Below are 25395 nucleotides of genomic sequence, written 5' to 3'. Positions count from 1 at the left end.
CAATAAATGGGTCCCCTTCCCCTTCCCTGAGCTGGGTATGCCCCTCATTCTGAACGTGAAGATCATCATTTTTGCCGGTATTACATAACCAAGTAAAATAACAACTAGGTATGGTAAGTAAGCTGAATTTAAAAAAAAAAAAAAAAAGGTTTTATTTATTTATTTATTTTAGCAGTCTCTACCCCCCACGTGGGGCTCGAACGCACAGCCCCGGGATCACGGGTCACGTGCTCCTCCGACTGAGCCAGCCAGGCGACCGCAAGCCGAATTCTTCAAGGGCATCTGATCTGATCACTGGCTTCCACACCGTACGCAAACGACAGTGTCATTTGCCAATGACCCAGGTGAGAAAAAAAAAATATGTATGTGGAACACAATATAGTGTGAATCGTATCTAATTTTAAATCTTTTAATTTATATAGTTTCATGATTATAGGTCGATAAGAAATCCTTTTCAGATTTAATTTCATCATAGAATATATTTGATAAGGATACATACAAACAGATTCATCGTTAACACGCGCTGGTTACCGGTGCCCTGCCCGTCCGCAGCAGGCGGGAGCTGTGATGGAAATGCTTCCAAGTGTTGTGCTTAATCAGCCACTCTGAACAACCAGCACCGTGGAGGTCAGATAATTCCACTCATTTCCTGGCCTAGAACAAGTAGAAATCTTAGCATTTGTTTTGAAGTCTGTTTATTACTCTTCTATTTTAAAATCTGAGATACATTCCCCAATGTAAACAATAAATTTCAATCTGTCACACAGTCCAAATGGATAAGGCCTTCTTGACAAATGTGTGCCATCTGTGTTTTACTCGTCAGAACGCAATCTTATCTTGTAGCGTAATGAGCCATCCAGGCACAAGAGACAGGAAAAGAAGCTGCCCTTGGTACCTGGTGGAACCTTCCGGAACTTCTCCCCGCTGTGGGTTTATTGTACACGTAAGAGATACCGTTTTGACTTGGTCTACTTGGTCTTAAAATACAAATATACAATGTCCATGAGCATAAAATAGTAAAGCCTAGCCTTCTGTATTTATTAGGAACTGCTATAGTCCTATACAAGCACAATGCCGTATCATGCCAATTACTATACAGAGGAAGGTGGCTCAATGTCTTTGCCACTCTCCAGGCCACGTGAGTGGGGAACAGAAGGGTGTGAAGCGGCTGACTGCATCCGGTCAGGCAGACAGTGTGACTGAAACTCCGCAATGCCTATATGCCCCGCTGAAATACTTAATTGACCTGGAGCACAACCTGCTTCACGCAAAGGAGAATACAACCCCTTTCGCCTCAGCCTCCCAGAGGGAGGACTGAGCGAACCCTTAGAAAACGTAGCCCAATGAAGTCCTATCTGCACTGCCTGATCCAGCTGTGCGAATCAGTCACCCACCCCCTTTCACATTCGGTTTATCCTTCTCAGGACCAATTAGCCAACGGCGATCACAACGCGGTACCTCATCGTTTTCATAAATACTTGACTTGGCGAGCCAGATGGTGAAATAGGAAAGCCTATGTACAATATTTTAAAAGGCATTCTGTGACCAGGTTTGAAGGGTTCGTAGAAAAGTTACGAAGGACATGCCAGTCACTTCTGTTGCTATCGCCGTAATGTAAACCTTGGCATCTTTTTTAGTATTAAATGTGCACTGTTTTATAGACTGTACAACAGAGGAGAACCGTGAACCACTGATCCGGTGTGACGCTCACTGGTGTGCTAAGCTAAGGTGACTGGTAGAGGGAGTGGTTTTCCTGAGGTTTGTCAGAACTTCTCAAACAAAACAGAAATCACAGTGGCGGGGCGGAGCACGAGTCCGTGCCGGCCCCTGTTCTGCTCCCCGTGGTTCTCGCTGGGACTAAATGACCCGCCATTGCATGATGCTTGTGTCCTTGCCACCCGTGGAGATGAGATGGCTGTCGCCACAGAGGAAGTCGACGTTGGTGACGTGACTGCTGTGTCCACCGTAGATGTGGCTAGGAGCCTGGGGAAGAAGGACACAGAAAGAGCTTAGCCCAGAGCGCACCATGTGCAGTCGGAAGGTGCTAGAATTCCTCCCTCACTCAGCAGCTCTCACCTGTGCACCTGCACAGGAGGGACGTGGAGATAAACGACACAGAGGCCCTCCCTGTACACCGAGAATCTGGCCTGGCTGGGGGACAGACACAGGCAGATGACTGCTCCGGGCTGGGACATGTTCAGCACCAGGGGGCTGTACCAGGCATGGGGCCAGCCCAAGGGAGGGACCCAGCAGGGCCAGGGGTTGAGGGTGAAGGCCGGAGGATGTCAGGTCTGGGAAGGACAAGGAAGGGGGTTCTGGGCACTGGTGTTGGCTCGGCTCAGCTCAGCAGGGATGGGGCAGGAGCAGGGAGAGCCCGGTGAGGGGAGAGGCGTGAGGCCCATGAAGGAAGCCACCGAGGTAGACAAGGCAGCTCGAAGGGCTTCGTGGGTGCAGGTTCTCCCCAGAGAGCAGCGGGGAGCCCGGAAGAGCTCTAGGACAGCGAGATGACAGGGTCACCTCTGCACGTGCGACCGGCAGGTTCCCTCACGGTGCCTTTCTATCAATTATCCATTCCCGAACAGCCAGTTCAGGCCAGAACGCACGCGCCCCGAGGGCAGGGTCAGTCCAGAGGACCTTACCCTGAACTGTGAGCAGGGGTAAGAGAAGAGGTGCACTTTGCCGAAGTCATCGCCGGTGGACAGGAGTTTTCTCTCGTGGGCCCGACAGACAGCGTTGATGTCGGTTCCGTCCGAGCCTTCTGGCCACACTCCTAAAATGAAGACCACAGACAGAGCACCGAAAACTCCAGAAGCACTAGGCCACACTGCACGGGGACTGCCACCGAGCTCTCAAGGAGATAAGATGGCCGAAAGCCCATCAACGCGTAGTCGGTTCCACCGCATGGGAGCAGCCATGGCGGGCTTTCTGGGCCATCACATCTTTCAGGGGCCCCTTCTTGACCCTACAGCAGAGGCAGTGCCAGAAACCCTGGTTTTGGACCCAGTGCCTTTCCTCTATTCCCAAAGCACCTGAGAGGAAGCCGACTAGTCCTCAGCCTGCAGTTTCCTAACTTTTGTTTTTTCGCGGTAACTCTTTATATGTGACAGTCTCTCCAAAGGACTTTTTAACCCTGCCTGGGCCTTGGTGTCAGTGCTCTGGGGCTGCGGCTTGCCTGGTAGCATCTGGCAGGTGCAGTGTCTGCCTGCCATGGGCCTGGAGCCTGGTCCGGGGCGGGGTAGTGTCTCCTGACCGTCGCTCCGGGAAACGCTTTTGGTCCCAATGACTTTGGATATGAGACAGCTGGATGTGCATCCGTTTCTCAACTGGAGGGTAAACCCGGGGTCCCTAGCACTTATACCAGAGGATGACAAAATGCCAGCTCTAAAGAAATTTGTGCAGTTCTGATCAACTTACTGACTCATGGTCTTACATAAAGAGATGATAAATACCGTCTTTTCTTTCTTATTCTACTAAACGGTGGTAATTTACTTGAGATCGTTTATAAATATATTCCGATCCGACCTTTAAAGGAAGTAGGAAATTCACTTAAAGAGACGAGACAATATGATAATTCTAACAAATGATAAATACGTGGATCGAGTGCCATCTGGCCCATCTCCCCAGGAAGTCTGGCACAACCTCGAATGAGAAGATCCTAGAGCATTTATGTCAGGACTAGCTTCATACAATTGAAAAGGGTGAAAACCTATCTTCCCGGTTCTCGCCTGGCCCTTCCCCTGGGAGCTGCAGGGCGAGTGTCCTTGCAGGGCTCACGTGGCATGGGAGGGGTCTGACAGAAGTGGGGGCCGTGAGAGTTCACGACTATGAGAGAAATATTCTGCAAGTGGATGTATCTTACGTTTGAACTGAACGAAAGCTGTAGAAAACTTACCAAAGACATGGAACCCCAAAGTGCAGGTGTACGTAGCCCATTCGATGTCTCTCGTGGTTTCCACACTTACGACTTGCTTACAAGCAGAGGGCACCCCTGGAAAAAGCAAATCCAAGTCTGGTGACACCCACACCCAAGTCCCCTCTCCTCCCCTGACCAGGCTGGCCCTACAGCCGTGCCCCAGCCGCTACAGAGGCCTGTGGAGTGGGACCCCTGCCCCTTCCCGGCCCTATGGGAGCTGTGCTCACAGCGGGAACTGTGCCCAAGCCCTGGGGACTCAGCGGGGCTGGGGGGACAGCACCTCCTACCTCCTTCTCTGGGTCTGTTTCCTGCAGCCTGGTTTCTCTGTCCTTTGACTGTCCCGGGTGCCTCCACCTGCTCACTGACTCCCTGCTCAGGGCCCTGCCTGCTGTCAGGCTCCCCAGCTATCCCCAACACACACACACACACACACCCCTTCAGCCCTGAGTTAGTGACGGACACCAGTCATACCCAGGCGATTTATTTATTCCTCAAATGGGAACTCAAAGTATGAGACCATGTCTGAGAAGAGAAGATTCTAGGCCCCTGACCTGTGTCCCCCCACTTCTGCCCTGTGTCAGGCCGGGCCTCAGAGGGTGGGGAGGGAGGACCGTGATGCCTGGCCTGTGGGGGGGAGGTGTGGTCCTGACACATGCTGTTTCCCTCTTTCCTCCACCGCCAGCAGCCCCGCCTGCCCGGCTCCCTCAGCACGTGGACGGCTGCCTCTGAACCAGTGGCTCTCGATGCCTATGGCCTCGTATCTGAACCCAGATTTCCCGTCTGCAAAATGGGATAGGCCTGAGAGAGCTGTGGATCACGACAGAACATGTAAGTAAATTTGGGGGCATTTTTTAGTATCACCTAGCGGGGTGGAAACTGGGACCTCCTCATGCCCCATGACGCCCTGTGCTCAGCCCGGAGCTGGGCACACGGCAGGTGCTTGGCAAACATTGGAGGAAGCAGAGCACCGTATGTTACACGTGCTCAGTGAGTGCCGGCCCTTCTCTTCCTCCCCGTTCCCTGGTCCTGCCTGGACACAGACACTGCCAGGAGGGGTGGGGAGAGAAGGAGGAGGGCGCCCCAGCCCCCGGCCCCCCAGGCAGGGGAGACGTCAGTCTCTGCCTTTTTGGAGGGATGCCTTCACAAGGGTCCCTCTTGCTGTGATGGCTCTGCCCCCTCGCTTCTGCCACAATCGTCCCCCTCGGGCCTCTCCCTCTAGGATTTGGCCTCCTCCTCTTTGGAGCCTTGGGTCTTCCGCTCCACAGGGACCCGGGTCGGCCCGAGCCCCCAAGTATCTCAGTGGTGGGAAGGACCCTGGAGGCTGTCCTGCCCAACTCCCGTTTTATTGAAAAAGAAACCGAGGCCTGGAGATGATGCTACGTGCCCAGGACGTCGGGGAAGTCGTCTCAGAGTGAGCGCTGTCTGTGATCTGAACCCAGACACGTCCCGGGGTGCTACTCACAGTAAAGGATTTCATAGTCTCCGGAATTGGACACGAGGAACTGTGAGTTCACAGACCAGTCCAGGTGAGTAATGAAGCTGGAATGACCCTGGGGGAGAGAAAGCAGGGTGCGTGTCACTTGCCTCGGACGTTCCTGGCACTACTGACCCGTGAGGCCCACAGCCGTCTCCACGGAAACGGTGAGAACGCCTACCGAGCACTTGCCAAGGCGAGCGTACTTCCTCCCGTTGTCGCTGACCCCGTAGATGTAGATGCAGTTGTCGTGGGAGCCGATTGCTAAGAAGTTCCCGTCTGCAAAAATACGCAGGTGACATTTCCATTGGTAAAAATAAACTCTCGTCAATGACGAGGGATGATGCTAGCTTGCGTGACAGATTTAGAAAGAAAATAGCCAGATCAATGACTCCATTCAGAGAGCAAAGTTTGCTTTTCAGGGAGTCCTGTACCACTTGCAAAGCTGTCTTTGGAAAATCTGCTCCTGACCAGATCTCTCCCCTCACGAACCCTATCCCTGCCCCTCCGACACAGAAGGATGAGACTCATTCCCTTGGTGGCCCACAGGGCCCTCCAGGATGTGGCCACCTTGCTCCTCACCATGTGCCAGGCTCTCGGACCTCCGCACACACTGTTCTCACCCGCCCCTACCCTGCAGGTGCCTCTTGCCTCACCTCTGCCTGGAAGGCCCCTCCCACCTCCCTTCCAGTTGCCACTTTCACCTGGGTCTCTGGCCTCAGGAAGGACTAAGGGATTGGGCTTTGGAGCTTGTGTGGAAACACAGGGAGGAAGGAGTCAATGTAACGCGAAAGCAGATCCAGCGCTGGCAGCTGGCAGCTGAACTTGCCACGTGTGAAGGCAGAGGGGGCAGAAATGGAAATACCGGGAAGGAAATGAGGCGTGAGCCACTAACCCAGAGATGGTCAGGCTATCCTGAGTGCAGGAACCAGAAGGAAGGGGACAGGAACCGCGTGTGTGGGGGGGGAACCCTGAGGCCCAGAATGGGGCGGAGAGTAGCGGGGGGCTCTGCACACGAGCTTGGGGGCTGTGGACGCACCCCTGCTCTGAGCACCAGTCCCTCCATCTACAAAGCACGACCCACGGTGCCTTTCTACAAGCAATTCAGAGGGTTCCCTTGACGGCATTTGTAAAGGTCCTGGCGGTCACCGCCCCATCATAAGGCTTCAATAAAGGCGTCCGCCCCCACCTCCTTCATCAGATTTTCCTTCTCCCAAGATACGGAGTCCTGCAGGGAACGGCACTGCCGGGACTCCTAGCCCAGGCCAGCGCAAAATAAGGGCGTTGGCAACACCAAGTCGGCCCGTCCAGAGCAGGAATCCTAATGGAACAGAGTAAACTGGGCCAAGACAGCAGGGGCCTGGAGAAGGGCACGGTCAGCTGCTGACAGTTCTCGAGAAGGCCGGAGAGCCGCATGGGAACCACATCCACTTGACTCCTCTAAGTGACCGGGCCCCGGCAATACTGATGACAGACGCTAAATGCCGATGGCAACGACTACCGAATCCTAAGTGTCCACTACGTACTATTCTAGACTCATCCCACACCCATTTATTCAAACCTCATCAACCCTACCGACAGGTAGACACTAACATCTCCATTTTCGGGAGAGGAAACGGAGGCATTCATAGTAAAGTAACTTGCTCAAGGTGATACAGGTTTATGGAAGCTGGGAATCGAACCCGGGCAGTCGGACTCCAAAGCCCCAGCATTTTGTTGCTAATTCCACTGCCCCGTGACCCAGCTCAAGGGTAAAGAAAGGCTGAAAGTCTGCCACGTGACGAGTCGGCGTGCTGGCTTGAACATCCCTTGGCAAATGATCTCAAGATAAGAACTATCTACCTTATCATCTGTTAACTCTAAAATAATGAGGTCGCTTGCAGAATGGAACCATTTGTCACACTCTTGGTGGCTCCAGCTCTAGGGTTTTGACCGCTCTAAGTGCCTCATGTAAGTGGGATCACACAATATCTGTCTTTTTGTGTCTGCTGTCTTCCACTCGGTATAACGTCCTCATCCGATTGGAGAAGCAGGTGTCAGAATTTCCTTCTTTAAAAAAATTTTTTTTAACGTTTATGTTATTTTGAGAGAGAGACACACACAGAGTGTGAGTGGGGGAAGGGCAGAAAGAGGGAGACACAGGATCGGAAACAGGCTCCAGGCTCTGAGCTGTCATCACAGAGCCCGACACAGGGCTCGAACTCAACTGACTGCAAGATCATGACCTGAGCCGAAGTCGGACGCTTAACCGACTGAGCCACCCAGGTGCCCCAGAATTTCCTTCTTTTTAGAGGCTGGGTAATAGGGGCACCTGGTTAGCTCAGTCGGTTGAACGTCTGACTTTGGCTCAGGTCATGATCTCATGGTTCATGGGTTTGAGCCTCGCGTTGGGTTCTGTGCTGACAGCTCGGAGCGTGGAGCCTGCTTCGGATTCGGTGTCTCCCTCTCTCTCTGCCCCTCCCCTGCTTACTCTCTCTCTCTCTCTCTCTCTCTCTCTCTCTCTCTCTCTCTCAAAAGTAAATAAATTTTTAAAAACTAATAAAAATAAAGACTGGGTAATATTCTGTCGAATGCTTATATGACATTTTGCTTATCCATCCGCCTACTGACGGCCACTTCGGTTGCTTCCACAGTTTAGCTACTGTGAGTAATGATGCTATGAACGTGGGTGTACGAAGCCATCTTGAGACAAGGGTCACCTGGTTAATGAAGAAACGTTGCCCTGGTCTGGCCTAGGGCCATCGTCTTGCCCCACATAGCCTCTACTCAATGACTCCAAAGCCTGAGAAGCAGGATTGCCGTAAAAAGGGCTCTCTGATCTCCAGGGGATGGTCATTAGCACAACTGACAAGAAAGGCAAACATATTCCCCAAAGGACTCTGCTCGTCTTAGCAAGAGCTGACAGGTATCTGAGGGCTTTTCTAGGACAAGAGGGTGTAGATGAGGGCCTTTTCCACTTCACAGACACTCCAAATAACAAGAAAATGATGAGAACGACATAAAACACAGAGAAGGAGGCAGAATATCGGCCAGAATTAACAGAACGAAATACGATACTTAAAACATCAAGAATGAAAGGCATTCTGAGCTGAGTAAGCTCCTTCTCAACATCGAGAAAAGGTTCCAGGCTGTCTGTTTAGGGTGAGGAGTTACGAACTTTGTTCGGGCGCATGGAAAACACATCTGGAAGGGGTGCTCCTTCTACAACGTTATTACCTGTAGAGATCAAGGACACAGCCCTACCATGGGGTAGGGACTGCTATCAATCAGCTTATAAAACAGAGGATTCATACAGAGAAGCAGCAGTTCAAAACTGCCATTTCTCTCTCTCTTTTTTAAATGTTTATTTTTGAGAGAGAGAAAGAGAGAACGTGAGTGGGGGAGGGGCAGAGAGCAAGAGAGAGGGAGACACAGAATCCGAAGCAGGCTCTGGGCTCTGAGCTGTCAGCACAGAGCCCGATGTGGGGCTCGAACCCACAAACCACAACATCATGACCTGAGCTGAAGCTGGCCGCTTCACCGACTGAGCCCCCCCCGCTTCACCGACTGAGCGACCCAGGCGCCCCCAAAACTGCTGTTTCCGAGAGTGCTCACAGAGCTGAATATCCTGCATATCACAGGAAAACATCGCTTCCTAAGACACAAGCATACAACGACAAGGCCCAGAAGCAAAGACCTGCCCAGCATCAATGAGCGCTCCTGGCACCACGCGGTCAGAAGGACTCAGGGGCCAAACCCAAGTGGCTTCCGCTGGCCAGTGGCGAATCACCCATTCCACCCATAACTATCACAGGCTGAAACACAGCAAATGCACTTAAGTTCACAACGGCACCCAAACTATCACCACCAATTGATCACTGTTTTTTTTTTTTTTTAAATAAGTATCACTTAGTTTATATTTGAGAAAGAGAGAGAGAGAGAGAATTCTAAGCAGGCTCTGCACCGTCAGCGCAGAGCCCAACATGGGGCTTGAACTCACCAACCGTGAGATCATGACCTGAACTGAAACCAAGAGTCGGACACTTAACCGACTGAGCCACCCAGGTGCCCCCCCCCCGCCGACTGGACACTGTTAGAGGGTACAGAGGACAAACTCATTATCTCTGAAATTGGTAAACAAAGCAAGAGAAACCAGGTGTTTACCTTGCCTTTCCTCAATGACTGCTACCATACTGTTGGGTAACAAAAGAGACGATAAGCAGTTTCTCTTTACAGAAATACTGTATCTAATGAATGAACAAGAAAATCGAACGCTGGGAAACCACTCACCTGCTGCCCCTTATGGATCTAGGCATTGGACACCAATAGCTGCTAATATCACAGAACGTGAGACGAGCAGACAGGAGTCTCCCGTAGGAGGAAGTCACCGGTACATGTTGAACCTGAATGGAATCCAGACTCTAGGTCCAAAAATCACGTCAGAGGAGGTACAGGGGACAGAGGAGCACGTTGAACAACACCACGGGGATGCACTCGGCAAAACCCAGAGTGTGGGAAACGCTACGGGAGAAACGGAGCCCGTTCCTCCAACCAGTCAACAGCGCACACAGGAGAGGGCGAGGGTGAGAGTGGGGTGGGGGGGGCACAGAACGAGCACAAGAAACTATGGATTAAAAGGGCCTTCAGAGACATATCAAGCAATTACTGTGTGTGAGCCTTTTTTGGAACCCAATTTAAACCATTAAAAAAAAAAGCCAATTGAAAATTGGAATACCGGCTGAATAGCTAATGATATGGAGAGGCTGTCGCTAATTTGGGTTGAGGAGGTGACAGTGATCCGTGTCTGTGCTAAAAATAAGCGGGCAGGACTTCCAGCTGTGGCCTAGTGAGAAGCCTGGCAGATCCTCTCCCCATACGGCAATCATAAAGACGCACAAAACCGACAAAAATAACCATGTCAGGACTCCGGAAATTGACCAAAGACATAAAACCATCTGAGGAGCGTTTATGCTTAAAACACTGCTGAATCTGGGGGCGGGGGGGTGGGTCCGTGTGGGTGGCTCCGTGGGTGAAGCGTCAGACCTCGGCTCAGGCCATGATCTCGTGGGTCATGGGTTTGAGCCCTGCGTTGGGCTCTGTGCTGACAGCGCGGAGCCTACTTTGGGTCCTGTTTCCCTCTTTCTCTGCCCCTCCCCCACTAGCTCGCTCTCTCCCTCCCTCTCTCTCAAAAATAAGCAAACACGTATATATAAAAGAAACTGCTGAATCTGGGGTGAGATGAGCCTTGCAGTGTGCCTGCCTGGGGCTGGGGCTGTTCTCACCCCTCCAGCCGGGCTGGCTCAGGGGGTCTGGCAGGGCAGAGCTGGCCGTGAGGACCAGGGGCTCTGTTTCTATGGTCAAGCGGCTCACTCCTCGTAGAGCCCCGGGTGACACTCACACCCAGCAACCCCGTCGGCGGAAGTGCCGATCTCCAGGGTGGTTGAGCGGAGAGGGCCAACGGCTCTACCAGCCTGCAGTTACGATTGTGGCTGGAGCGAGCCTGTTCCCGGTGACGGGAGGCTGCGTGCAGGCTGTGTGGCAGGCAGGAGGGGCCCCCAGCTACCCAGACGCTCCTGGCCACACCGAGGCTGCACAGCAGAAGTAAAAGCCGGGCAGACCTGGAAACGGCCCGAATCTGGCCACGTTCTACCTGCCCACACGACCACTGGCAGAGGATGCCTTCCTGGCTGGAGGTGTCTGAGCCCAGCTCTGTCCCATCGTCCACTGAAACTACATGAAGCCAAGTTGTGAGAGCAGGTAAGAGAAATGAACAATTCCACAGTAACAGCTGGAGGTTCCAGTTCCTCCCTCTCAACAAATGACAGAACAATCAGACAGAAAATCAGCAGGGATACAGATGAACTGAACAACACCATCCATGAACTCTGAAGATCATCAACCACCTTGTCCTAACCGACTTATCTAGGACATTCCGCCCAGGAGTGTGGAATACACGTTCTTTTTCTTTTTTTTAAATGTTTATTTATTCATTTTTTTGAGAGAGACAGAGACAGAATGTGAGTGGGTTCGGGGCAGAGAGAGAGGGAGACACAGAATCCGAAGCAGCTCCAGGCTCTGAGCTGTCAGCACGGAGCCCGATGCGGGGCTCGAACTCACGAGCTGTGAGATCGTGACCTGAGTCGAAGTCAGAGGCTCAACCGACTGAGCCATCCAGGCGCCCCTAAATACACATTCTTCTCAAGCATACCTGGGACGTCGCCCAGGATAGAGCACATGTTAGGCTATAAAAACAAGTCTCAATGAATTGAAGGTGATTAGAGTCATACAAAACACATTCTGTGGTCACCATGAAGTTAAATTAGAGAACAGGAAAAAATATGGGAAATCCCCCAACTATTTGGAAATTAAACAATACACGTCTAAATAACTCACAGGCCAGAGAAGAAATCATTAAGGAAATTAGGAAATATTTTTCACTGAATGGAAATGAAGACACAACGTATCAAAGTTTATGGGATGTGACTGAAGCAGAGCTGATGGGGGAAATTTATAGCTTTAAACACATCTATACCAGAAAGGAAAGGTCTCCAATCAGTAACCTAAGCTTATCTACCTTAAGAAACTAAAAAAGAAGAGCAAACTACATATTAATCAAGCAGAGGAAGGGGAAAAAATAAAGAAAAACAGTGAAAAAAGAAATATCAATAAAAACAGGAGTTGGTGTTTTGAAAAGATCAACAAAATTGACAGACTGACCAAGAGGAAAAGAGAGGACAGAGATTCCAGAATCAAGAATGAATGAGGAGACCCCACTGCCAACCTCAAGAGAATTAAAAGGATTGTAAGCAAATATCAGGAATGACTTCGTGCCAACACATTATGACAACTTAGATGAAACGGACAATCTACCAAAGCCAGCTCAAGAAGTAACAAACATTCGGAAGAGACTTACAACAAGAAACTGGATTAGTAATTAATAACTAAAAATCCTTCCACATCTGGGAAAAGCCCAGATGGTTCACAAAATTCACGTGAATTCTACCAGATATTTAATAAAGAAATAACATTAATCCTTAAGATACGCTTTCAGAAGATAAGCCAGGAAGGAGCATCTCCCAACGTTCTCTGTAAGACAGCAGCACTCTCATAACCATGCCACACAAAACCATCACAGGAAAAGAGAGACACAGACCAACAGCCCTCATGAACAGAGATGTGAAAATCCTTGACGAATGGAATCCAGCGATATCTAAAAAGGACGATATGCCAAGATCAAGTGGGATTTGTCCCCGGAACGCGAGGTTGGGTCAACATTTGAAAATTAATATAACAGACCATATTAAAAAAATCACCTTGTCATCTTAATAGATGTATTTGACAAAAGAAAAGCATTTGATAAAATCCCGTACCCATTCTTGATAAAAACCCTAAACAAATTAGGAGTAGGAAGGCCCTTGCTCATCACGCTAAAGGGCACGTAACATCATATTTCGTGGTGAATGACCGAGAGCTCTTCCCCGAAAACTGGGGAGCAAGGCAAGGCTGCGTTCTTGCCACTTCTCCAACCTTGTATTGGAGGGTCTGCCTAATGCAATAAAGAAGAAATAATTAAAGGCATCCAGATCGGGAGGGAAGAAGCAAAACGCTCTTTTTTGCAGATGACGTGATCTTGTATGAAGAAAATCCCAAGGATTTTACGTACACACGCACAACTACTAAGATTAATAAAGGAGTTTAAAAGGTTGCAGGATATAAGATCCATGTGCAAAAGTCACTTTTATTTCTCTATGCTAGCAACCAACATTCTGAAAATAAAGTTAAGAAAATAATTCCATTCACAATGGCATAGAAATAATACCGCTTAGGGGCACCTGGGCGGCTCAGTCAGCTAAGCATCTGACTTTGGCTCAGGTCATGATCTTGCGGTTTGTGAGTCTGAGCCTGCTTCAGATTCTGTGTCTCCCCCTCTCTCTGTCCCTCCCCTGCTCATGTCCTGTCTTTGTCTCTCAATAAGAAATAAACGTTAAAAAAAAAAAAAAGATATAACACCACTTAGGAATAAACGTAACAAAGGAAGTGTAACTTGTGCACTGAAAATGGAAACAATGCCGAGAAAAAAAGATTTGAATAAATGGACATTCTGTGCTCAAGGATTAAGACTCAGCACTGTCACATCAGCAATTCTCCCCGTACTGATCTACAAATTCAACATAACCCCTATTAATATCCTGGCAGACTTTAAAAAAATTTTTTTGGTAACGTTTATTTATTTTTGAGACAGAGAGAGACAGCGCATGAACGGGGGAGGGGCAGAGAGAGAGGGAGACACAGAATTGGAAGCAGGCTCCAGGCTCTGAGCCGTCAGCCCAGAGCCCGACTCGGGGCTCGAACTCACGGACCGTGAGATCGTGACCTGAGCTGAAGTCGGACGCTTAACCGACTGAGCCACCCAGGCGCCCCAGTGGCAGACTTTTTAAAGTTAGAAATGGATGAGCTGATTATAAAATTTATATACGAATGGTGAGGACCTATAATGGCCAAAACAACTCTGAAAAGGCACCGCAAAGTTGGAGGAGTTCAACGGCTCAGCTTTAAAACTCACTCTGAACTACGGGGCGCCCGGGGGGCTCAGTCGGTTGGGAGTCCGACTTCGGCTCAGGTCATGGCCTCGCGGTTCATGAGTTGGAGCCCCGTGTCGGGCTCTGTGCTGACAGCTCGGAGCCTGGAGCCTGGTTCGGATTCGGTGTCTCCCTCTCTCTCTGTCCCTCCCCTGCTTGCACTGTCTCTCTCTCTCTCTCTGTCTCAAAAATAAATAAACATTAAAAAAAAAAAACAACTCACTCCGAACTGACGGCCATTGAGACCGCATAGGACTGGCATGGGATAAACACAGGGTTTTTGACAGGCGTGTGAAGATCATCTGACAGGGGAAGGATTGCCCTTTGAGAGACTGGTGCTGGGACAAGTGGATAACGACACACAGAACAAATTAAACATTTGCCTCTTGCAATACCCAAGAATCAACTAAACGTCAAGGCCAAAACAAACACCTTTCTAAAACAAAGCAGCAGGGAAACGCTTCATGACCGGAGTCTGACAGCAAAGTCACGATCCATCAGAGAAAAACACGGCAAACTGGACCTCACCAAAATTGAAAGCTTTTGCTTCAAAAGACCCCTTTGAGAAGATGAAAAGACAAGTCACACACTGGGGGCAAATATTTGCACCCGGTGCATCTGGGAAAGAACTTCTACATAGGGGCCCCTGGGTGGCTCAGTCAGCTGAGCGTCCGACTCTTGGTTTCAGCTCAGGTCACGATCTCACGGTTCGGTAGTTCGAGCCCCGCATCAAGGCTCTGCTTGGGATTTCTCTCTCCCTCTCTCTCTGCCCCTCCCCGGCTTGCTCTCTCTCTCAATAAATAAACAAACATAAAAAAATTAAAAAAAAAAAAAAAGAACTTCCACATAGACTCTAGAAAGCACTCTTCCAACGCAAGAGTAAGACAACCTAATTAAAAAAACAGGCCAAATATCTGCAAAGGTATTTCACCAAAGAGACAGCAGTGACTGGCAGACACAGGAAAACAGACTCAGCATCTTTGACAGCGGTGGGGGAGATGCAAAATCAAACCGCGTCGGGATACTACTCCGCCCCTACCAGAACGGCCGTCCTAAAAGGCGCAGGCACTACCAGATGTCGGAAACGCGGAGAAACCAGAACCCTCATGCGTTGCTGGCGGGAACGTAAAACGGTGCAGCCTCTCTGGACAGCAGTTTGGCAGAGCTTCATACAATGCTAGACGCAAATTTACCGTGCAATCCACCAGTCCTACTCCTAGGAATTGACCGCAGAGGAATGAAAACAAATGGCTACAAAGAAACGTATAATGCATGTTCACAGCGGCACTGTTCGGAGCAGCCAAAACCCAGAAACAACCCATGTGACCGCTAACTGATGGATGGATAAACACGCGGAGGTACGTCTACAGAATGGAATACTATCTATTCTATCGAGCAATTGAAAAGGAATAGACTACTGGGGAGCCTGGGTGGCTCCGTCGGTTAAACGTCCAACTTTGGTTCAAGTCATGATCTCACGGTGCGTGAGTTCGTGCCCCGCGTCGGGCTCCGTGCTGACAGCTCAGGTTCTGTGTCTCCCTCTCTCTCTCTGCTCTTCCCCCACTCACGACGTCTCTCTCTTTCTCTCTCAAAAAAATAAACTTAAAAAAACTAAAAAGGAATAAACTACTGATACACATATAATAACATGAATTAATCTCGAAAACAGTATTCTAGGGAAAAGAAGCCACATGCTACAGACTGTGTAGTATATGACAGTGTCCAGAAAAAGCAATTTATAGAACAGAACAACAGATCAGTGGTTGCCTAAGGCTAAGGGGTGAGAGTAGAGAGTAATTGCTAAGGGGCGGGGGGGGGGATCTTTTCGGGTGCCGGAAAGGTCCTTAAATTGATTTGTGGTTACGGCTGTACAACGGCATGAATTCACCCAGACTCACTGAATGTACTCTTATGGGTAAAGTACTGTCTGTAAATTACAACTAAATAAAGCTCTTAAAAAATAAGGAGGCTTCATCTTTTTAAGGTTATATATAGCAACATTAATCGATGAAAGGACGAGACGTCTGGGAACTGCTTCAAAATCACATGGGAAGGGGTGGTGGGTGGGGCTCTGGATGAACAAGTCGGCGGGGAGTCCGTAACTTCTGCAGCCCGGTCACGAATATACGGGGATTCATTATGCAAACTGGTCTAGTTTTGCCTACGTTTGACATTTTCCACAGTAAGGAGGTAAAAACCCCCAAGCACAGGGACCCACAGTGGGGACGAGGACACCCGAATGCCAGTTGTGTGCAGTATAAACTTGCTCTGAGGAGTCTTGTGAGAGTTTTTCCTTAAAAGACATCTACACAGAATTTCACACATCTTTTGCAGCCGCACGGCGGGGCGGTCTGCACGCTGACCTGGGGAGTAGCGCATTACGGAGAGCTGTTCATTTCCATCCGTGTGAACGGTGACCAAGTCTTTTGTGTCCGTGTCAAACACAAACCACCTGTTGGAAACATGAGAAAAAGCACAATAAGTTGCCTGGTGAGACGATGAAGGAAGACTATTACAATCGATAGGAACTATTAAAAACTATTACTCTAAGGGCTTGCTGAAAAATACTCTTTGCTCAACAAGAATGCTTGTTCCCAGCTTTTATTTAAAGGAGAGTTCCTTCACCCGAGCATTTCCTAAAGAAAGCAGCAGCACGCTGGCTTCCCTTCGAAACAATTCAGTTCCAGTGTCGCGACAGGTCCTCGGTGTCTGAGTTTTGTCACTTACACGTAAAAGGGCGGAAAGCCCTGGGCAGGAACCTCGGTGACGTGACCCCCGGTGGCGTGCGTTCCACGGGCATGCCCGCCACACGGCACCAGTTTTCCTGCCTTCTAGTTGGGCCCAACCACCACCACTCAATGGGACGGGCCGGCCCCTGGATCGTGGGTTTGGCTTCTCGACTCTGATTCCTTGCGTCCTCAACAACCATTCACCGTTAACGTCTGTTTAACGTTAACAGAGGTCAGAACGTCAGAAGTGGAGAGGCTGGGGCTGACCAGGCTCTGCTCTGCAGCCCCGTGAACTGTCCCATCCAGTGCTAAGGCCGGCACTTGGACCAGAGATGTGGGAGGCATATCTGGGGGCGGGGCGGGGGGGGGGGGGCAGGTTCTGCGCACCATCTCTTCTGCCCACAGGACCTCGTCTGTGATTCTGAGCATCCCGACACCGTCACCATCCCCTGTCCTGCTGCCATAGTCAGCATGCAGGTCTGGTGATAACCAGCTGTGAGCCATTCATCAGAGCCTGCTGAGTCTGAATCGTCCACTGGCCCCGGGAGAGTTAACAGGAAGGAGGGAGTGAGTGAGTGAGTGAGTGTGTGTGTGTGTGTGTGTCTGTGCATATGTGTATGCAAACATTCTCATGAAGAATTCTGTTGGCTATGAAATGCCCAGCTCTTAAGACACAGCTACCTGTGACTTACGAATGGTTACTCTTTCCTTATACACACTCCGTAGTCATCACAACAGAGCCTGAGGGGTTTGCTTTTTAGAGAGGGAGGATGGTAGGAAACCACCAAGCATATTTGGATTAAACCACAATAAGTACATATACTATGACACATAGTCTCAAAGTGCAATCAAAATATTGCACTTTTTTAAAAAAAAATTGCATTTTATTTTTTTTTTTAAAAAAATATTGCATTTTTTAAAATCAATGATAACCGTAACCACCGACCCTGCCTGCCAGGCAAGCCCATAAAGTGCTCTAGACACCGCCTTCAGTCATCAGCACCGTGTGGCTAGGCAGATAATACCGTCACAACTCATAAAAAAGCAACAACTCGGAGAGGCTGTTTAACTGGCTCAGAGACACGTTGCTGCCAAGTGGCAAAGCGGGGATTCAAGCGCAGACCAACGGCCTGGCATGTCGGAGGCGCTTGGTACAAAAGTGCTAGCCGAGTCTGAATCTGAGGCTCAGGATCTGGGCAGTTTCTGCAATTTTGAAAGGGCGGCAAGAGAAAGCACTGGGAAATTCCCAGCGCTTCGAAATGCTTTCTCGCCCGATTCCAGAGCTGGGGTTCCTCCCACGGCCTGCAGGTCAGGGCTTGAGGAGCTCCACGGAGCCCCCAAACTGTCGGGAAGCACGTGCGTGTGTGTGGATGGCGGGGGCGGGGGCGGGGGGGGGGGGGCTTTTCTAGGAGAAGGGTCTCCCAGGGTCCCAAATGCAAAGGACCCCTGTCTGTCCTGTTACTTTCGAGGTGTGACTTAGTCCTCGGTCAGTTGCTAGAAGCTGAGAGAAGACAGCAAGAGCTAGGCCGTGCCCGTCCCCAGGGAAACACAGACCGCGGCCTCTTTTCCATGCACTCTGAGAGCACGAGCTGTGCTGACGCGGACTCACCTCCCAGTCAGTGTTCCAACTGCAACCACAGACCCTGAAGGATGAAAACCAGAAGACTGAGCTGGATCCTAAAATATTTTAAAGGAAGTGTAAATTGATGGCCAGACACAGCACGACTGCAGAAAACACACACACACACACACACACACTCACACGCGTGCACACGCACACCCACACCCACACACGCACGGCTCTTCCAAAGGGCTACGTGGTCCCATTTAAACTAGACGTCTCCTTTCCCTCCAAGAGAGGAAACCGCTTTCCTACTTAGACGAAGGTCACACGTCGATAATACGAAATTTGTATCCCTTTAGAATTGTTCTCTTCCTGTCTTTTATCTTTTGAGACCTACAGGTATCAGATGACAGGCCAACAGGTAAACGCTCTCCCTCCAAGTCTTGGAGGAGGACTCGGTTGACCCCCACACTGAACGGTAGGCCTGTTGATGGTACGCTTCATTTGCCTGGAAATATGGCCAGCGCGCCCAGTGCCCACAGTGGACGCTGGACGAGTGCCCGCCGGGAGCACTGGAAGGACACCACGGGAGCCCTGGAAGGATCTCAAGATGGGTAAGGCACGTCCAGGTTTGGATCTGGCGTTTGTCACTAACGTGTTCGTCACTAACTCTGACACGAGGTAGAATGGGGTCAATGACAGAGGGACAAGCAAGTGGTCAAGTCCCAGGAGAGAAAGAGTTAGACGAAGTTGGATGGGGAGGCTGGGTGGAGGCTTCCGGGTGCAGAGATCCCCCAGGTCGTCCAGTAGAGAATCATCGGTGGCGAAGGTACAGGCGGACACCCCAACCGGTATTTTCTTGGATCGGGTGTTAAAGGGACAAGAGCGTGATCGAAGAGGGAGAAGCAACACAGTTTGGGGGCATATTCGAGGAATAGCAGGTAGAGAGTCAGGGCGTTTACAACGTGGAATGTTCCCGGTGGGACAGGAAAGCGTGCAGATGGGAGTGCAGGATGGAAGCTGCACCACCACGCTAAGGGCTGTGATCACTGGAAAACGGTAACACAGTGACGTGATTATTTTTCTCTCCACGAAAAGAGTGACATGACCGGGGGGGCCTGGCTGGCTCCGTCGGTGGAGCGTGCAGCCCTTGATCTCAGGGTCGTAAGTTAGAGTTCCACGTTGGGTGGAGAGGTCGCTGAAAAATAGTAAAATCTTAAAAAAAAAAGTGTGACTCGATTGAATCTGTGTTTTCTACAGATCGCTCGGTTAGAACGGCCTGCAGTGACAGGCCGTGAAGCACAGTGAGCGTAAGAAAGAAGCTCCCACGGGAGTGGAGACAGAAAGAGGCACCAGAAACCACCGGATGCACTCAGAGAACGAGAGACCAGAAACTCTTAAGGGACTGATTCTGTCGTGGCAATGGTGCTTCCACAGCGGGAGCCGTGACCAAGCTTGGGGCCGCCACCGATACATGGAGAGACACCCCCGCCACGTGAAGCTTTACCGTGTGATTCGTTCAGGCTCCGGACGTTTTGGAGAGGAAGCCCCTGAGGTGGGTGTGTCCAAACCCACGCGGCCAGTGGGCAAAGGCGGTGGGACTTCAGCACAGAGCTTTTAGGTGTCTGGTTCTGAGCCCCTTCCCCTATGTCAGGCTGAGGGGTGAACAGTCAGGGGAGGGGGAGGAGGCACCTGGTATTGCTTCCAGTGGGGCTAGGGAGGCCGCCCTCCCGGACCCCCACGGCCACCGCCATGCCTGGAGGTTATCGTCACCTCTGCAGCCCCCTCGGGTATTCCCCACCTGTCCCCCCAAGGCCCCCCAGGGCACAGGTGCAACACAGGACAACGCTTCCTTCGGCCCCTCCTGCTGGCTGGGCCGCACCCACTCTTTCCTCCGAGTGGCACTGGCCCTGTCACCTCCGTGCTCAGCTCCACCGGTGACGGCCAGCTCTCGACCCTTGGTGACCTTCTCCAAAACTAAGGGGCAAGAGGGCGGAAGTGCCAATTCGGCACGCCAGGAAAAGCCGGGACCTCTGTGGCGGCTACAAGGAGGAGTGGGGTCTGCAGAGCGGCTGCCCCTGTCCCCGGACCGGCCATGTCATCGAGGGCACAGGTCACACGGGACGTACTTTATCTCACTGAGGCACCATGCGGCGGGAGACCCCGGGTTTGGGAATCAGACCGAGCCGGGTGCAAACGCTGGCTCTGCTGCTTGCTGAGGCAGTGATCACGGCAAGCTAGTTGACTTTTCTAAGCCTCAGTTTCTAATTCAGTAACACCACCCCCCCACGGCTGCTGCCGGGATCAAGGATAATACACGTACGGCGCCTGGAGCTCAGTAACTGTAGCCGCTGCTGTGTTCCACGTAGGGCAAAGGTATTTCGGCACTCTGGTATGTAATCTGAGTTCCTTTGGCAAAGATCACACAGTTGCGGACTTAAAACTAAAGCATTGGGCGCCTGGGTGGCTCAGTCGGTTAAGCATCCGACTTCGGCTCAGGTCATGATCTCACGGTCCGTGAGTTTGAGCCCCGCGTCGGGCTCTGTGCTGACAGCTCAGAGCCTGGAGCCTGCTTCCCATTCTGTGTCTCCCTCTCTCTCTGCCCCTCCCCTGTTCATGCTCTGTCTCTCTCTGTCTCAAGAATAAATAAACGTTAAAAAAAAACAAAAAAAAAAACTAAAGCATCATCATCAAACTCAAATTGTACAGATAAATTAAGTCGTAAGCATACACTCTCATTCAAAATGTACACCGTAAACGGTACGCGGGCTCGTCACAAGGGTTTCTCAGAACGGAAGCCAGTTGAGGAACTCTGCGGTCAGGAGACCCCAAAGCCCAACTCCGGAAGGCTAACTTGCTGTTGAAAAATTCAGCAGCACGCTTCAGAATTACATGGATGAGACCACGTGAGGCAAGTAAAGCAGTGCCATTCGAAGGAGGTAAACCTGGCGACATTTACTTTGGGACAATTTTACGTCACTATCAAAATTTCACGCAAAAAAAAAAATAATAAGTGAACACGTTCCAGATGAACTGTTGTAAGGAAAATGGAAGGTAACGTGCAAGTCTACCTCTATTATTTTGTCCCAGACGGGCCGGTGGCCAACAGCGTCCCAGAGGGTGGCGTGCCTGTCATGCCCACAGGTCAAGAATTGAGGTTTTGAGGCATGGATGGCCAGTCCCCAGAGCTCATCAGTGTGACCCTGCAAAGGACCGAGACAGCCAGTCAACGCTCGGGAGCCTTGGCGGCGGGGTACCCACGGCGAACGCACACTTCACGCCGGCTTCCCTTCCTGCCCCACCTAAGTCACGGCGGGAACCCAAGTGCTGGTGCCGAGGAAGGTCATGTTGGTCTAAAAAAAGGAATGTCGTCCTCCTCGTGACGCTTTGTTATATTCTGACAGTACATAAAATGAGGCGGGCCTGCTGGGCCGGAACGTACCTGAGTGATGGGTGCAAAGTCCCCTGACAAGGTGCCTTGCAGAACAAAGTTTCTGGTTGTGCCTATCAAGATCACATCCCCCTTCCCCTCGGCCACCGTCCGGATTGGACCAAACTGTTCTGGAATCTGCGTTGAAGAGAAAAGATTGAAGATGTCATGAAACGTTAGCGCCACCATTCAAAATGTCTGTTTGTGTATCATGACAGCTCCCCCCGCCCCCCATACACGTAACATGGAGAGAAAGGTTCACGGCCAGGGTTTGTTGAGTGGATGATCAGAACCCCCAATCTGACTTTTAAACTCCAAACACGCATGTACCTTAAAAGAATCAGTAAGAGTAAGGCTGTTAAAAGAAAAACAATAAAGAATGAAGCATTTTTTTCTGGATAAGATTAAAAAATAAGAAATAATACTGGTTAGTTCACTCTTTTCTTGCTGTGGCATTGGGACAGCAGTAGCAGGTAAAAATTTGGAAAACAAAGACTAAAATAACATGCCATAAAATTTATTTGTAATTTAAAATGGTAAATTCTTGGGGCGCCTGGGTGCCTCAGTCGGTTAAAGGTCCGACTTCAGCTCAGGTCATGATCTCGCAGTTCCCGAGTTCCAGCCAGGCGTCGGGCTCTGTGCTGACAGCTGGGAGCCTGGAGCCTGCTTCAGATTCTGTGTCTCCCTCGCTCTCTCTGCCCCTCCCCCGCTCACAATCTGTCTCTCTCTGTCTCAAAAATAAACATTAAAAAAATTAAAAAAGAAAAAAGAAGTTGGAAAAGTTCTAGAATGTGTCCATTCTACTCTGGGGATAAAGACCATCAACCTTCAGAATGATGCCGAACTTAATGTCTGCCTGCTCATAATTTCCCGGAGCTCATTGAGACAGAAAATTCTGTGAGGGTGTGGAAGGCATATTAAATTTCTTGTCTGGGGCTCCTACTGGTGTGTAGGGCTGCTGGCCACGTAATGAGGAGGTAAAGTAGATACTAAAAGGAGTTAGAGCTTTAGAGAATGTGTCGGCCCTCAGCCACATACAAAGTAAATACTCAGTAAATACTAGTGACAATGTCTCCAAAGTAACACCCAGAAATTAAAGTGGAAAGCGAAGAAAGATCTTAATGAAAAATCATAACATGGATAATATTCCCTTGGAAAAGTGAGGCCGTCCAATTATAAAGACATTCTAAACGTCAAACACATTATAACCTAAATTTTTATAAACCTAATTCCATTTTAGTTGTTACACTTAAACTGCCTCCATGACTTTAATATAATGTTACCCCATTTGGGGCTCCTGGGTGGCTCAGTCGGTTAAGCGTCTGACTTCAGCTCAGGTCATGACCTCACGGTTCCGGAGTTCGAGCCCCGCATCGGGGCACAGAGGCTGCAACCTGCTTCAGATTCTGTGTCTCCCTCTCTCTCACTGCCCCTCCCCTGCTCATGCTCTGTCTCTCAAAAATAAACATTAAAAAAAGTTTATAATGTTACCCCATTTAATAAAATTTTATCTAAGCCATTTTCAAAACTATAAGCTAAAGATTTCAAACGAACAAGGAAACTGGTTAATAGAGCAGTTTTAGGTTCAAAGTGAATTTTGATACTGCTGCTTGGTGTCTTACCTCAGTTTTACGAAGTTTCTGATAGTTTCCGTTCCAAGAAATGAGCTTTCGGTCTTTCCCTCCTCCCGACACCAGTGTGCCGTCCCTTAACATACAAAGTGCAAAAATGCCACCCTCGTGGGCCCCTTGAACTGCATAGCTTATCCGATTTGTACCTAAACACACCAAGAAAACCGTCCTCAGTACGTTATCAAGACACTTGCCTCTCTCCCTCGCATCTCGTTTTTGTTTTAAAACGATCCTGTTGGTTAGGACACCTCTGCAGTGCGAATCTCCAGGGGATGCAATTTCTAGAAGCTCACCAAGCACCAGAAAAGCATGCCCTGGGTTACTTTACAGTTCAGGAGAACATGCCAGAAGGAAGAACAGGACGGAGAGAGCATGGCGGGATTCCACATGGCGGAAAACAGGGACTTGAGTTTAATGTGCTCTGTGTCACTCGACGAGTGACTCAGTGACCCGACCCCTCGGTTTCCCCTTTGTGTAATGGGGCTCCCGCTCACCCCTCAGAATCGTGCTAAGGCTGAAATGGAGCGATGTGTGAAGACTTGCCCCCACAATAGTACGGATACTAGAGGAGTTGCCACATTAGTCTGAAATCACATCCATGGGTCTCTTTCCACCTTCACCCCAACCCAAACTCTAAGTCCTTTAAGGGCAGGGATGGTGTGTTTTTCCTTTCCTTGTCTAGCACACTGCCCTGCATGTGATTGGTTCTCAACAGCTGTCTCCCAGAGGCCATATGGACCAGAAATTTATTTATTTTACAGCTCAATAAATAGTCGTTGATAGCTTCTTCATTATACTCTGTTAAGAGATCTCCTAATCTCCTAATAAAGCTATTCCATCAACCTGTTCTGGGCTTAAAGACCTTTTTGTAATGATAGAAAGTGACTATTCTTGTTTTCATCTGTTCTAGTCTTAAGGTTTCAAGTTTCGCATGTACGTATGTACCTAAAAAACTTGGGATTTTACCGTAATCCTATCGATTATATTAATAGACAGTTCTTAGAGAAGTCACGTTTGACTTCTTATAACATCCCCCTAGAAGTGTGTGCTCTGGGAACAATCACGTGTTACCTTTTCCCCACACCAAGATGTTGCCACTTGAATCTCCAGTAATGGTGTCGCCATTTTCAGAAAAAGTCACGCAGAGGACAAACTTTGGCTTTTCTTGCTTCTGCAAAATGTTGTAAACATATGTACACATTTAGTCAAGACATCCCCTTCTTTGTATGAATAACACCCAGAATCACAGTACTCCTAAGCCGCATAGTGTTAGCTTCTGCTACTCCACCATATGCCTTTCGTTTTTATCCCCCGTGACATAACTTAGGCCGTGAGGTTACCTGCTCTAAAATAGAGACATTTCTGGTAATTATAAAGCTGCAGACAGTTGGAGCAGAGGAGGGGGCTGGAAGGGCTGTGGGGCGGGCCGGGTTGTCATGACTAGAGCTTTAGGAACAGGGCCCTGGCACCAGAATAACGCGGTCCCAACTCCGTGCAGGGAAAGGCCCCGTAGGGAAGGAGGCGCTGTCCCTGGTACTGACAAGGCCTGAGCGTCTTCTTGGTGGTTCTTTGCAACCACCCTGTGGCGGGAGGGGGTTGCCCTGCCCCCAGGGCATCCTTCCCTGAGCTTCTCCCTGTGTTGGTCCATCCTTCCTTCTTGGCATGACCAACGTTACCAACAGAGACACAGGGAGCTCCCCAATTCTGTTAGGAATCCGCGGGAATAGTCGTTATTGCTACCTCCCCCAGAGACACTTGCACATTTGCCAATTAAAACAAATTCTAAGCTCCCTTAGAAGCGAGCTGATCACACGCACCACTCAGGGAAGAATAAAACAAGTGTGACTTGACGTTACCTCGAACAGTCCTTGCTTCTTAATAAGGGAGTTTCCTTCTAAGGTCCAAAAGTAGAGATGTGATTTTCCACAAGTAACTATTATATTCGTGTCCGTGGGGTGGAAATCCGCAGCAAATACAGCTTCGTTAGAACACTTTGAGCAAAACAGGAGAATCAAATGTCTCAAATCTCTTAGGACACTCAGGAAAATAAATAACATGGGAACCACAAATAAATAACTCATTCAGGTTAAGCACTA

The 25395-nt window shown here is 49.9% G+C and overlaps 1 protein-coding gene across 4 annotated transcripts in view; it reads right to left on the bottom strand.

Moving 5' to 3' along the window:
* Nucleotides 1–395: 395 nt before the first annotated feature.
* The window catches only part of EML1 (EMAP like 1), a 184976-nt gene continuing 159976 nt past the window's right edge, over nt 396–25395 (bottom strand). For all 4 annotated transcript variants that reach the window (XM_019462237.2, XM_019462238.2, XM_053889787.1 and 1 more), the window contains 12 exons: nt 25156–25290; nt 24371–24470; nt 23291–23445; nt 21681–21806; nt 21310–21441; nt 18284–18351; nt 16309–16397; nt 5569–5666; nt 5376–5463; nt 3893–3988; nt 2640–2770; nt 396–1983 (listed from right to left, as the gene is read on the bottom strand). In XM_019462237.2, coding sequence (XP_019317782.1) covers nt 1858–1983; nt 2640–2770; nt 3893–3988; nt 5376–5463; nt 5569–5666; nt 16309–16397; nt 18284–18351; nt 21310–21441; nt 21681–21806; nt 23291–23445; nt 24371–24470; nt 25156–25290 — 1344 coding nt within the window. In that variant the 3' untranslated portion in view covers nt 396–1857. The remainder of the gene's footprint in view (nt 1984–2639; nt 2771–3892; nt 3989–5375; nt 5464–5568; nt 5667–16308; nt 16398–18283; nt 18352–21309; nt 21442–21680; nt 21807–23290; nt 23446–24370; nt 24471–25155; nt 25291–25395) is intronic.

Source organism: Panthera pardus, unplaced genomic scaffold (genome assembly GCF_024362965.1).
Source record: "Panthera pardus isolate Hobbes unplaced genomic scaffold, ASM2436296v1 HiC_scaffold_24, whole genome shotgun sequence".
NCBI lineage: Eukaryota > Metazoa > Chordata > Mammalia > Carnivora > Felidae > Panthera > Panthera pardus.
This window is presented reverse-complemented; position numbering and strand designations above follow the sequence as displayed.